The sequence below is a fragment of the Ursus maritimus genome, unplaced genomic scaffold (genome assembly GCF_017311325.1).
Source record: "Ursus maritimus isolate PB19 unplaced genomic scaffold, ASM1731132v1 scaffold_26, whole genome shotgun sequence".
Taxonomy (NCBI): Eukaryota; Metazoa; Chordata; class Mammalia; order Carnivora; family Ursidae; genus Ursus; species Ursus maritimus.
The window spans coordinates 39,463,609-39,476,975 of record NW_024425119.1 but is presented as its reverse complement, the minus strand read 5'-3'; the positions used below and the strand labels follow the sequence as shown (position 1 = coordinate 39,476,975).

The following is a 13,367-nucleotide window of genomic DNA, read 5'->3' as shown; positions in this document are numbered from 1 at the left end:
GGGGGGGGGTCGTCTCTTTGGGCTTCTGAACCTGAGGGGAGAGCATTGATCAAAATTACCCTGGAGAGTCCATCCCAGAACCTGCCTGGGACCCACAATGTCAGGTTTCAAGTTAGCTCTTGCTGGAGGAAGTACAGGGCGTAGGGTTCACCTCCGGCAGTGATCAAAGTGTCCTGAGGTCTACGTTCCACCTGCAAGTCTAACTACTACCAGTTCTAACTACTGAGCATTTACTGAGCACCTGAGAGGAAGCAGGCCCTGGGCTGGGCTCCAGAAAAGAGATGAGTAAGGCCTGCCTGCAATGGGGCGAAGATGGAAACACCAATAATGATAGTAGTGGGCAGCGAGTGGTAAGTATTACAAGGCGTCAACCAAGGGAGATTGTATGGATTTTATGAGATCAGGAAAGGCTCCCTGAAGGAGGTGGCATCTGAGATAGAATTTGGGGAAAGGAGTTCCAAGTAGAGGGAAGAGCAAAAATAGACATATGGATATGGGGAAGCAGAGTATGTGTAGGAAATTACCAAACGGTCTGGTTAGTCTGGAGTTGAGGGTACATTCAGATAAAGACAGGCGTGAAAACTGAGGGCAGGCTGGGGCGAGCCTGGCCCCCTCAGGAGTGTGTGCCTTGGACCTCTGGGCTTGAGAAGAGAATGGACTGGAGGCCGGGAGGAAGACTGAGGAAGACCAGGGCAGTGATGAGAGCATCTGCTTGGATTCTGCTACAGCCCAGGGGCTCCAGGCTCTCGGATTGGTAGAAGAGGTGAGCCATGTGGGTAGTGGAGGGGCTGGCCCCGTGGAGGGAGACTCCACCATACTGCCAAAGCCTCTGTGAGGCTGAACACGCAGGAGGTCAGTTTCTAAGAGTTCACCCACCCTATTACCATCATCACAGAAATAGGGTAGCATTGTGTTTAGAGCATGGACTCTGGGGCCTGTTGCCTCTACCTCACACTAGCTGTGTGACCCTGGGCAAGTTACTCAATCTCTCTGTGTCTTGGTGTCCTCAGTTATAAGATGGGGTTATGAATAGTGCTTTTTTTCATAGGCTTGTTGGCAAGATTAAATGATTTGATATGAAAAGAACTTGGAACAATGCCTGGTTGGAATAACAAGTGTTAAGCTCTGGTTATTATTTCTCTCTAGAGCTGTTTCATGAGTATTGGGGAGGGAGAGAGAAGTAGAGGTTGGGGAAGAGGAGGAACAGGTCAAGAGGAGAAGCCCTGGGGTGGAGACACAGTCCCTTGAATGGGTGGATGGTGCACAGGGAGCCTTTGCGTAGTTAGGGTGCCAGGCAACACACCCTGCTTCCCCAGGACTTCCTTCATCTTTGCCTGAGGCTGGAGTCAGCTCTGGCTGCTAAAGATCTGGGGAGAAAGGGACAGAGAGAAGGGGAGGAGTGACTGCAGGTCTGGGGGCCAGCCCTTGGTGAGCCATATCTCAGACTGGCCCTGCAGGGCACTGTGGGTGGGAGGCTGGAGGCTCCCTGCTGTGAAAATGACTTCTAAATCTGGCTGTGTCTGCCAGCTGGCCAGCCTTGAGACGAAGGCCACAACCACCCCCAACCTTGGGACAGCCTCACAGGTCAGGTGTAGGGACAGCAGACGCAGGAGGGCGTGGTCAGTTTGGGGCAGCAGCTCTCAGGTTAGCACAGGCCACTACCCTCCCAACAGCCAGGTTCTTCTCAGGGAAGCCCTTTTCTGTCCCAAATGGGGCCGGGTTAATATGGCTTTAGAGAGCCTACAGGCCCCCTCTCCTTTCAGACTCTCATGAGAGCCCTGGGACTTCCCTAGATCAGCCACAAATGGGTAACAAAGAACCAGGCCATAATTCTGGGACTTTAGGGCATTCGGGGTCAGGAGCGTATATATGGCGTGTGAGGAGAAGAGGACCGGGAGAGATGGCTGGCCATGCGTATGTAAGTAGTGGGCAAAGTACGTCTATGGAGAAGGGTGAGCGTTTCCTCAGTTATTCATCTGTTCCCTCCTTCATTGAACTTATCTGCCAGGCCCTAGGGACACACAAGAGACTCAGACAGGGCTCCTATTTCCAGGGAGCTTCCAATCTAGGGTGTGTGTGAGACACACACGGGATACGGGAGAGGAAACCCACAAAATCATTCCAGTGTAGGCTTTACGACATAATGTATGTTAATGAAGGCCTTCCTGAGGATCTAGACAAGTGTGTAAGAAGGAGCAGTTCCCCAACTGTGACTGACTTCTGGGGAGTGGGAGGTGAGTCACTGAGGGTGCATTCGTCAGTGAAGGAAGGCTCAGGCTGGCTACTGTCCCCTCTCCTGCATGTTTTGGCATGGAGTGGGCTTCCTCCCTTGAAGCCCCGGATACTACATAGCTTTTGATGAGTCCTTTTAAAGAAGAATTGCTTCATCCATCCATCTATCCATCCGTGCATGCCTCCATCCTTTTGTTCATCCATGCACTCATCCCCCCATCTATACATCCCACCTATCCATTTACCAACCCCTCTGTCATCCATCCATCCATCCATCCATCCATTTATTCACCCATTCATTCATCCATTTATTCATCCATCCGTCCATCTCTTTCTTCTCTTAATGATGGCATACGTTGTGCCTAGCTCAGTGCCGCAAGGAATGCCCAGATGAACAAAACATGGGGCCCATGTCCTCAGGAAGGTAGAAGCCTAGTAAGAGGATAAGTAACTTATGCAGATAACCTTCCACGGGACAGCCAGTATGTGCTGTTAACGGAAGCCCCGCCAAGAAGCTGCTTCAGGAGGCAAGGCCACTTTGCCAAGGGAAATTAGAAGAGCTTACCAGAGGGAGGGACATCCCAGATGGGTATCAGTAGGGGGGGATGGGGAAGAGGTGCATTCCAGGGTGTGCGCAAAGGTAGAGAGGTAGGAAAGCACAAAGCCTTCACAGGGAACAGAGGCACTGGGGAATGCAAAGGTGCAGTGATCCTGGAATGATGTGTGCCGGCCAAATCATGAAGCGTCTCTGGAAAGCAAGGATAAACGTTTGAGCTTTAGTGAAAGGAATTGAGGAAGAGGGGAGGGACAGAGAGCTTTTGAGCTGTGAACGTCCCAGTTGCCTCCTCAACACCTATATCATCGTTTCCCCTGCTGCCTGATTATGACCTCGTTGGTCTTGTTGCGTTGTGGAATCCCCTGCTGGACCATGAGCTACTCAAGGGTAGGGCCTTTGATTTAGCTCTGTATCCGCTACAAGCTTGGCCTGGAGCAGGCTCCCAGCAAATGCTGGCAGAAGGTAGGAACAAATGATAAAACTGTAACAGGAACACTGGCACAGCAATTCCGCCTCAGATGTACGGGAGGAGAGGGGGCTGCTGCCTCGGGTTCCCACCCCCCAGCATAGGGGATAACCCTGCTTTCTTTGCTGGAGTCTCTCCAGCAGCTCTTCCAAGAGGCACCACAAGATGGCGCTGTTCCAACTGTAGCTCTGCGTTCTGCCCAGGTCCTTAAAATGTTTGCAGTTGGAGGAGTGCCCGTTCAAGAACTGTCCCTGGATGGTCTAGACATTTCCTTCCAGCAAATGCAGAGACAGAATAAAAAGGCTAAGTGCAGCTATGAAAAAGAAGAGCCAACAGACCCCCAACTCCAGTGTAAGAACTGGCCTCATGCACCCATCCATCCACTCGCTGGACAGTACCTACTATGTGTCAGGTACAGTGTCAGGCTCTTGGAAAAACAACAGTGACCAAGACACAGTCCCTGTCCTCAAAGAGCTCAATGTCTAGTCCTAATCAAAAACCAAATCTTCCTTGGCTATCTTTCTCTCTCTTTTACATACACATACACACACACACACACACACACACACGCACACACAGACACACACACACACACCTGTTCCCCAGGCCAATCGCCTTGACCTGGGAAGCCATCTCCACGTGAAATCTACTCTTTGGCACTGCTCACCTCTCCGAATCCACGTTTCTCCCTAAGGTTGCTGCATGGCCACATTACTGTGACCCCCAGATGTCCCTTCCTGAGATGACTCCTCTTGCCTTTTCTGAGCTCCCTGACCAGCCGTTCCCTAGTCTCTCTCCCAACCATATCCACAGCCACGCCGCCAGCTCTGGAAGGCCTAGGGACCTCCTGAGAGTATGCCTGCTAGGGATTAGGGCCTCCCAGCACTCTGCAACTCTGGAGGCTACAGGAGCACAAAGGTGCATCCACAGAAGGGCCCTATGAGACCCTGGTGTCACCAGCCCAAAGATGAGGAGTTGGAGAGTCCAGAAAACCCCAATCTCAGAAACATGTCCCTGTGTGACCTGGGGGCTCTGCCACTCAAACCTGTCCCCAGGCAGGCTGCCTTCCTTTTCTCATCTACTTGGGGGGGACCAGGCTTCTCCCTAGCTGCAACTCCATAGTGGTGGCTGTGGGAGACACCGGGTGGGAGGTGAGGCATTGTGGGACATTGTCCACTTTCCCAACATGCTCTAGGGCCCAACTTAGCCCTTGGCGGGTTTGGGAGAAGAGAGGAGGGAGGGTTGGTGCTGAGAGTGGGAGCCAGGCCCATCGAGGTCCCGGGAGTGAATGCCGTATTGTTGGCCAGGCCAGAGTCACAGATAATTACCTCAATTAGTGACAATGGGAGAGTAATAAATACAGGCTTAGTGTCTCCTACCCCACCAGGGCTCCGAAGATTAATCCAGGCTGACGGGCGGGCCCTGAAAGGCGTGATGGACAATTCATTAAACTCCCCAAATGCCGCACAACCTGGGCGTGAAGGCTGAGTTAGCCCCCTGGGGGCTGCCCCTTTGTCCGGATTGTGTGTCTCCGCCGCAGCCGAGCCGGGCAGCCCCCAGAGAGCGGGGAGGTGAGTGGGGCTCCCCCAGCCGGGCCAGGCGGCGGGAGGATTAGGCCTCGGTCCGGCCCTGGTTGCCCTGGCACACCAGCCCGGCCGGGCTGGAATGTCCGTGGGGGGGAGCAGGCCGAGCGGAGGGGCGGGGCCGACAAGGTGGGGTAAGGGGGGCACACAAAACCGGGGGCAGGAGGAGTTAATTAGACGCCAGCCGAGGAGGGCGAGGGGCCACAATAGGGCCGAGGGGCCGCCAGGGACGGCCCCTTCACTTCCGAGGATTAATAGGGAGGAGGGAGAGGGGAGGGGTTCAGCCCTGTGGGAGGAGAGCTGGAAGCTTCCCAGGGTGGCACTGCCCCCTTTTGCCCAGCTTGGCACCTACTTGGCAAGTGGCTGGGAAGCATGAGGCTCTGGCAGCCTGGGCAGGTGCCCCCCAGCCTCCCACAGAGTGGCTCTTTCTTCCTGGCATGGCGCCTGCACTGGGAGATGATTGGGCAGGGAGGAGAAAAAGGACCCTTCATTTATCTGGGGAATAGTGGGAACAGGAATGCTTGAAGGCCCTGGTTCTCAGCATTCCCCACCTCCGCCAACCTGCTTTGAGGCAGAACTGGGAGCCTGAAGCTCTACCCTCCCTGATGAGGCTGCTGGGGTCAAGCCCAGAAGTCCGCGGGGGGCTGGTGCTGTTGTGAGCACGCGGGAGTTGGGGCCCCTGTGCTGCATACACGTACACGTGCGGACACTTGGACGTGCAGGTGTGCTTAGGCACGGGGCCTGGGGCTCAGCAGGCCCTCAGCAAACGCTCTCCGAATGAATGAATGAACTAGGGCTTTGCTGAGAGTAGATGAGTGTGAGAAAGAGAAGTGGCGCTGAGCCGCACCATGACCCAGGGTGGCGTTGGGCCCTCTCCTCCTGAGGTCCCCGCCGCCGGCCCGGGGAGGGATGGAACCCCACCTCCGAGCAGATGAGCCGATGTCCAGGGAAAATGAAGTGGTGGTGGTTCCTTCCCTTTGAAAAGGGCAAAAAAAAAAAAAAAAAAAAAAAAAAAAAAGTGCAGTAGCCTCTTGGAAGCCCCACTTCCTCCTGGGCCCCAGGAGCAGGGCAGCCCTGGCTCCTCCCTGGGAGCCGCCCCACCCCATCCCCTCCCAGGGAATGACAAGGGAGCGAGTTGGCGGCAGTTCCCCGGGCATATTTATAACCTGCTGCTCGCTCACCAGCGTCTGCTTTTAGCCCAGACGGGGGAGGGGGCAGGGGGGTGGTCTGTCTCCTGCTGGGCGCCCCGGCTGGGTGTGGAAAGAGTGAGTAAGGGTGAGTGGTGGGCAGCTCTCTATGGATATTCCTGCTCACACCACAGCCAAACAGCTTATTTTCTCCTCATTTTGTTATTTTTCTCCCTCTGGCCTGGAGAGGAGGACTGAGCCAGCCTGAGGTGGGGGGGGGCTAGACCCTGGGGTATTTGCAGCCCCACTGACAGGGTTTTTCCAGGGTGCGTGTGGCAGGGTGTGTGTGGTGCCGGCTCGCTGACCCCCTGGGGACTGTGCAGGCCTGCCATCTCGGTCCTCTCAGCTTTTCCGCTGCCCCCGGGATATTTCAGGACCAGCGCCTCCCTCACTCGCTGAGGCCGTGTGTCCGGGGTCCCTGGCAGCCTCCGGTCCCCCTGGGTGTGTGGCACCTGGCACCTGAAGATCAGAGGTGGGCGGAAGGATAACCTGGGCGGCTGGGGCAGAGCTGGGCCGTCAGCCCCATTCCTGACAGCACTATCCTCTGGCGACCTCGCTAGGCACAGGCCTCGGTGAGGAGGGCACAAATGGCTGCAACATCAAAAGAATTAGCTTCGGGGTGCCCGGGTGGCTCCGGCAGTTAAGCGTCTGCCTTCAGCTCAGGCTCAGGTCAGGCTCCCAGGGTCCTGGGATCGAGCCCCGGGTTGCTCCCTGCTCAGCGGGAAGCCTGCTTCTCCCTCTCCCCTGCTCATTCTCTCTCTCAAATAAATAAATAAATAAATAAATAAATAATCTTTTAAAAAACAATTAGCTTCCGTGTAATGCATTGCAGATCCTATCTCCCTTTTGCTTGTTCCCCCCCTCCTTTAATAGTGCATGGCCCCTTGGGGGCCCAGCCTTACTCTGCACTTCCCTACCCACTGTGAAGTCCCAGCCCCTGGAAGTGAAGGGCCTCCATGCAGCGGACTTGAGTATGGGAGTCTGTCCTTAAACCTTCTGTGGGTGTGCAGAGGGCCTTGCACGTCACTGAGCCATCACTGCACTCCCCTACTATTTTGATAATACGTGTTATGTGCTTGATTCCCTGGCCACACCATAAACTCCTCCAAGAGGGCACTTTGGCTCTTACATCCTTGTAGCCCCAGCATTTGGCATATGCCTGGCACAGAAGAGGTGTCAGCAAGTGTTCAAATGACCGGAGTTTTCATGTACATGATCTCATCTGAACCTCATCACCTTCTGGAAGGAGAAGACTAAGTACTGACAACCATCCCTGTCAAATAGACAAGGTAACTGAGGCTGAGAAAACAACAGATTTGTTGAAAATCTAATTAGGGGCCGGACAGGATTCATTGCTTCCCTTTACCCTTCCTCCAGCTCCTATGTGTCAGCTCGACTCAGAGGCCCCAGCTTCTGGGCCTGAAAGCTGATACCAGTTCCAGCTCTTGGAGTTAGGTAGGAGTTAGGTGAGAGTGGTTGGGGACAGCTGCCAACCCTTCAGCTCCCCAACCGCTGCTTCTCCCCAACTCTGGGCATTGTCCAGCAGGGGTCCAAGCCCCCTCTCCTGCCTCTGGCAGCCCATTAACTTCTTGCTTTGGAAGCTGGGGGATCTAATAATTCATTGGATTATAGACTGGACATTCTCTGCAGGGGGTTCTTTACTGGAAACCCAAGGCTTATGAGGTGCCTTCTACTCTGGATCAATACATTTTCTATTCCTCCCCCTCTACTGCCCGTCAGAGCTGAGCTGGTGCTGGCTTGGCGGATGGAGAAAAAGGGAGAGGGATGTCTGTTGCAGGGTTGAGCAGCTCCTGGCTCCACTCCCCTACCCCCACACATACCCCAAAGGCCATTGGGGTCAGAGTTCACATATCCAGGGAGAGGTGGGAGGCAGCAACAACAGCAAAAGAGTCCTGGAGAGAGTGGGAAATTCTCCAGTCATCTGGGATCAGTAGTTGCCCTTGGGGGGTGGGGTGCTTCATAGCTCCCCCTGCCCTTTAGGTCCTCCCCTGGGGGGAAGTGTTAGGATTAGGGATAGGCATTAGAGCTTAGGAAAGGGTTAGTGTTTGTCTGAAGTTAGGGTTAAGGCTAAGGTTAGACCTAGACCTAGGGATGGGGAGAGGATTAGGGTTAGAGATAGGTTTAGGGTGTGGTCCGGATTAGTGCTCCTGCCCACTCTGGTGACTGCGCACACGGAGGTATCTGTGTCATCAGTAACAGTTCTCTTTCAGGCTCTTAATGGGAACGGCGAACTTAATGGTTGGGTTATGGACCATACTTGGGTTTCCTTTTGGTTACATCGGTTTAAGCCCTAGCCTCTGTTTGGATTCTGGCCCTCCTGCTCCCTTCTGCTCCCCACCATCATCTCTGAGCTTCTGGGTCCAGAACTAGAGTCCATCATGTTACCTGGATCTTCCTGAGCCCCAGATTAGAAGCTGGGGTCCTAATAAGGTGTTTCCTTCTCTTGGGGAGGGAAGTGCCTTCCCCAGGGCCCCACGCCTTGACCCCAGGTGAAGCAAATAGGCTTCAGGGAATAAAAGCTCTACAGCAGCACCCTTTCTCCTTAGATTTCTCTTTCTTCTTCAGTTTCTTTTCAGAACATGGTCATGGCTATCACTCAATTGTGGCTATTTTCACAACTCCAGATAGGAAAGTCAGGCTCAGAGTCCGTTTAATCCCCGTTTAGCAAGGGAAGAAACTGAGGCAGTTTGGACTTGCCCAATATCACACAGCCAGTTGCTGTTCGAATAGGAAGAAGAATCCTGCAGGGTCTCTTGGCTCCCGACCAGGGTCTTCTGGAGACCTGGATCCCCAGTGGCCTCATTAAGGTCATCCAAGGGTCAGAATCTCAGGGTCCTCTTGCAGGGCTAGGAAACGACAGGTCCCCCAACAACATATCCTATTTGTTTAAGAGAGGTAAGCAATGGTGTGTTCTGGATTCAAGGAAAAGCCACCAAGTCATTGATAAAAATAGAGATTTTATTCTGCAGAGGAAGATACTACATTGGTGGGGGCGAGGAGCCACTAATAGCTACAATGGAAGGAGATACTGATTCCGGTAGGCAACAGCATCTTTGAGAAATTGGGGAGAGGGGAGGAGGGATCAAAAAAAGGCTGGAGAGCAGAAGGAGAGAAGGGAGAGGGACTGGTTGGGGTGGGGTGGAAGTGGTCTCTGCAAGCCAGGCTGGAACCCAGCACAATAAATAGTTTTATTTACAACAACCAAACTCGTGGCCTTGTATCCACGATTCAGTGCAAATTATTTACACACTGATGAGGAGGCAGGACAGGAAGGGGTAGGAGGTGGCCGAGGGCGGCATGGCTCACAGCTGTTCAATGGCCCCATGACAGAGGCTGGGAGAATGGGGGTATTTCTGCTGGGTCCCCCAACCTCATTTTCCACATCACTACAGCTGCCCTTTCACCCTGGCACCCCCTGGTTCAACTGTAGGTGGGGAGGAGAAAGGCCCTGATGCCCAGATGTGTGCTCAGGGTCTGCGGCCTTGGCAGGAGAATGGGAAGGGCATGAGGGGACCTGGAGAAAAACTGAGGATAAAGGGGAGGGAGAGAGGCAAGGAGGTCACTGGTGCGGTGGAGGAGGCCAAGCCACACCATCAGAAGCTGACCCCCACGGGGGAGCGAACGAATCCTTCTCTCACCTCCTGGCCAAGCAGGGGGCAGTGCAACAAGGGGTCTCCCGGGAGAGGGAGGGAGGTAGGTCCGGGGCAGGTCCGTCAGGATGGCAAGAGGGTTCATGCCGGCCCAGGCAAGTGGTTTCAGGAGTCCCCAGGTAGGAGGACGGGGGAGAAATGACCGCGTACGTAGGAATCCCGGGGAGTGTGGCTGGAGGGACCGGGTGGGTGCGCATGGGGGTCTGTTTGGAGATGGGCGAGAGGAGAACGCTGCTGGGGGCCAGTCCGCGCGGCGTTTCACAGACACTCGTGCAGTACGCGCGTGTGCGTGCAGTTGCGGCAGCTGACGTGGCAGCACCAGTGGAAGGTGCAGTTGCAGCGCTCGGTGACGCGCTGTGTGCGCGTGCGGTGGCCCCGGCCACAGCAGAGCAGCTCGCAGCCGTCCAGCGCGGGCGACGAGCTGTTGCAGGCGCGCCCCGCGGTGCCCGCTGTCCCCAGGCGTCCGCTGTATGTGCAGAAATTGGGCGATTTCTCAAAGTAGACGAGGTCGTGGGGGGAGGGCGGCTTGTGAGCGGGGTCTTCGGGCTCCAGGCGCAGCAGTTCCGCCCGCGAGGCGCGGTTGCTGCCGCGGTTGCCGTAGAGGACGCGCGAGGCGCCATCGAATCGGTCGCGCAGCACGTCGCCCACGGCGCGCAGCGTGGGCAGCCGCATCCAGCACGTGCGCACCGTGCACGAGCCCGACATCCCGTGGCACTTGCACTCCTGGCGCATCTCGGAGAACACGGTCTGGGAGGAAGGGGGAAGAAAGGGTGTCCCAGGCGGCACAGCCAGAGCCACCATCCCAGATACCGCCCCCTCCCGGACCGGGCCAGGACCTCCGCAAAGGCGGAAGGGAGGAAGGGGAAGGGAGGCGCGAAATGTCGCGCCGAGATTCGGACACCAGGCCCACCTCTGCTCCACGCCGGACAGTGGTGCCGGCCTCCAAGCCTCGTTCTTTGAATTATTACAACGGAGGGGCGGTAGGCAATACATTCCACGGGCTGTGTGACTTCTAACCTCCTCGGTTCTACTTGCCCTCAGCCACTCTCTTCCGTTCTTCGCCTTCCCTTCCAAACCTCCCGCACCCTCTGGGCGGCCTCTCTTGGTTCCCTGCCCTGACGCCCGGCCTTATCACCGACCGCGACTGCCCAGATTCGAGGTCAGCCCCCGCTCAGGGACCCGGAGATCCCTGCCACTTCCAGGCAGAGCCCCTGAAGCCCGCTCACCGTGCGGCCCGCCTCGTTGTTGTGAAGGTTCATGAGGAAGCGCAGGTCCCGCCCCTTCTCCCCGGAGTCCACGAACTCCCTGCCGAAGAGGCGGCCGAAGTCGATGTTGTCGCTGCATCCCCCCCAGTGCCAATCGGGGCCCCCCGGACCCCGCCGCCGGTAGTCGCACGTGCAGGACTCGATGGAGCCCTCTGAGCAGGAGCGTGCCACTGAATGCGTAACGCCGGCGGAGGTGATGGCGAAGATAAAGGCCGTTTCCCGGCAGCCTGTGCGGGAAGGGAGCGGGGATGAGCCAGGAGGTAACGCGGGGATGCGGCCGGCCTCCTCAGTGGAGGGTTGGGGACCCTTGAGCCCGGTGCCGCGACTCCGCCCTTACAGTCCCGAGAGCCGCGCGGCCGGCGGCGTTGGGACGCTGGTCTCACAGAGAAAGCACGTGCGTGGGCACACAAGCCGGTCCACGCTTGTCACCGCGCGCTCCGGAGACTCGGGGCGCATTTGGCTCCTCAGTGGAAGTGGGGCAGCTCCAGAGAGAAAACACGGAAAAGAGGGGAGCGGAAGAACTCTGCACTGCCAACACCTCTCCGCAGCCCCAACTTTCGGCCCGTGTCAGCGCTGCGAGCCTCGCTGGGCTTGGAGGCGAGGCACGCTCGCGGAGATCAGCTTCCCCGGCGCCTGTGAGAGGGGCTGGGAAAGCGGTGGCCGGCCGGCGTCCACGGCTTAGAACTCGCTTTTGCTCGGGCGGTGGCGCAGAGAAGTTAAGCTTCGCGCCCGAGGTGCACGGCTGGAAAACGCCGGGTAGGACGAGTCTGGCCCAGAGCTGGCGCGGGGCGGGAAGCTCTTGGCGGGTTGACCGTGTAACCCTGCGGGCGCCCGGGACATCGTCCCTGCACTCGCCCGCCCCTGCCCTGCGGGTGACCCTGCGTTCCCCTGGTCCCGGAAACGTCGCTTTCCTGGGTACCCACCTCGGTTGACGATCTTGCCGAAGAGGTGGGGCCCCGAAGCCGTGGGGCAGTTCCAGCGGCGGTTGCGGAACTGCCATTTGCACTCTCGCACGGCGCTCTGCAGCCCCCCGCTCACGCTGTGCAGGATCCCCGGGTTCTGGCGGATCAGCCTCCGCTGTTTGCGGCTCAGCAGCTGCAGACTGGGCTCGAGCACCAGTTGTAGACTCTTGGAGTCGGTCAGCAGGTTCGTGGAGGAGGCTACGTTCACGATGCCCCTGGTGAGATGCATGACAGGAGCTCAAGCTCTGGAAGGAAGGCTTTGGCACCCTAATGCAAAAGGTCGTGTCTGCCTTGTCCTCTTCCTGGCGCTATTTGCCAGAGAGAGTCGCAGGAGATCAGTAATGAGGTAAAGGCTCCGCGCTCCCTGGCTCACTAGTTTGGAAAGGAATGGGCGTCCAGAGTTTTGTGCAGGGCCACTCGGGGCACTAGGTCTGGGGACTGGACCGGGGAGGCATGGGAAACCTGAAGCCTCGATGTCCACCTTGGCTCTGAGAGACTGCTTCTGGGCAGCCTGGGCGAGGAAATCCTGGCCTGGAGTCCGTGCCCACCCAAGGCGTGAAATGCTTAGGAGTCCCACCCTCTTCTCGCCTCCTTTCAGAGCACCAGCCGGGTGCTTCGCTTCCCGGGGCAGGGAAACCTGTGGTGTGGCCAGCACCGTGAGGCTGGGTTTGGGGCTCACGGACGAAGGGCGGTGCTAGATGGCAGTGGGCTCCCTGCCTGGAGTATCGTGGGCCGCCGCGGGCGGACCATTCACCCCACCTCATCAGAACTAGATTCTCTGGAGCAGCTGCGCTCCAGAGCGCCCCTCGGTGTCTCGGAGGGAAGTCAGTGCGCTGGAGGGAGCCCGTCTGCGGACGGATCCCAGAGCGTGGGAGCTGGCTGGGGCTGGCCCCTGGCTCTGCGCCCCGGGACAAGTGGCGACCCCGCACCAGCTCACTTACCACCATCGGCCACTGCTGTTGGCGGCCAGGGCTGCAGGCAGAGCGGCCAGCGCCAGCCACAGCGTAGCAGAAACCCAGCCGGGCAGCAGCGCCCAGTGCCCCATGGCCTGCCCGGCCTCGCCTGCTCTGTGCCGAAGTTGGGGCGGCTTTGGCTGCTGCCCGCGACGGTGGGACGGGACGCGGCGGTGGCGGCGGTGGCGAGAGTTCGCAGTCTGGCTCTAACAGCCCTGGGGGCGGGCGGCGGGCAGCATGGCTCGCGGTCCCAGCTGGTGGGCTGAGGCAGCCACGGCGGGCGGCACCGCCTCTTATAGTTGCGGCGCTGGCTGAAGTGACGATAGGAGGCTGCCCCGCCGGGCCGCACTGTGGCACCAGGGCGCTCCGGTCAGGGGCGCAGACAATGGGCAGCGAGCGGGGCCGTGGCTCCCGCCCGTCTGAGGCGAGAGCTGACGGGCTGGCCGTCGGGGCTCACCCCCGCCCCCTGCCCGGTGGCTCCCGCCTCCGGGC

The 13,367-nt window shown here is 57.8% G+C and overlaps 1 protein-coding gene across 1 annotated transcript; it reads right to left on the bottom strand.

The window, feature by feature from the left end:
* Positions 1 to 9,953: 9,953 nt before the first annotated feature.
* Positions 9,954 to 12,967, bottom strand: WNT1 (Wnt family member 1). Its single transcript, XM_040641917.1, has 4 exons — positions 12,864 to 12,967; positions 11,884 to 12,137; positions 10,922 to 11,187; positions 9,954 to 10,442 (listed from the first exon to the last, which is right to left on the bottom strand). Exons 1-4 carry the CDS (start codon positions 12,965 to 12,967, stop codon positions 9,954 to 9,956), a joined length of 1,113 nt encoding a protein of 370 aa, XP_040497851.1.
* Positions 12,968 to 13,367: the final 400 nt, after the last annotated feature.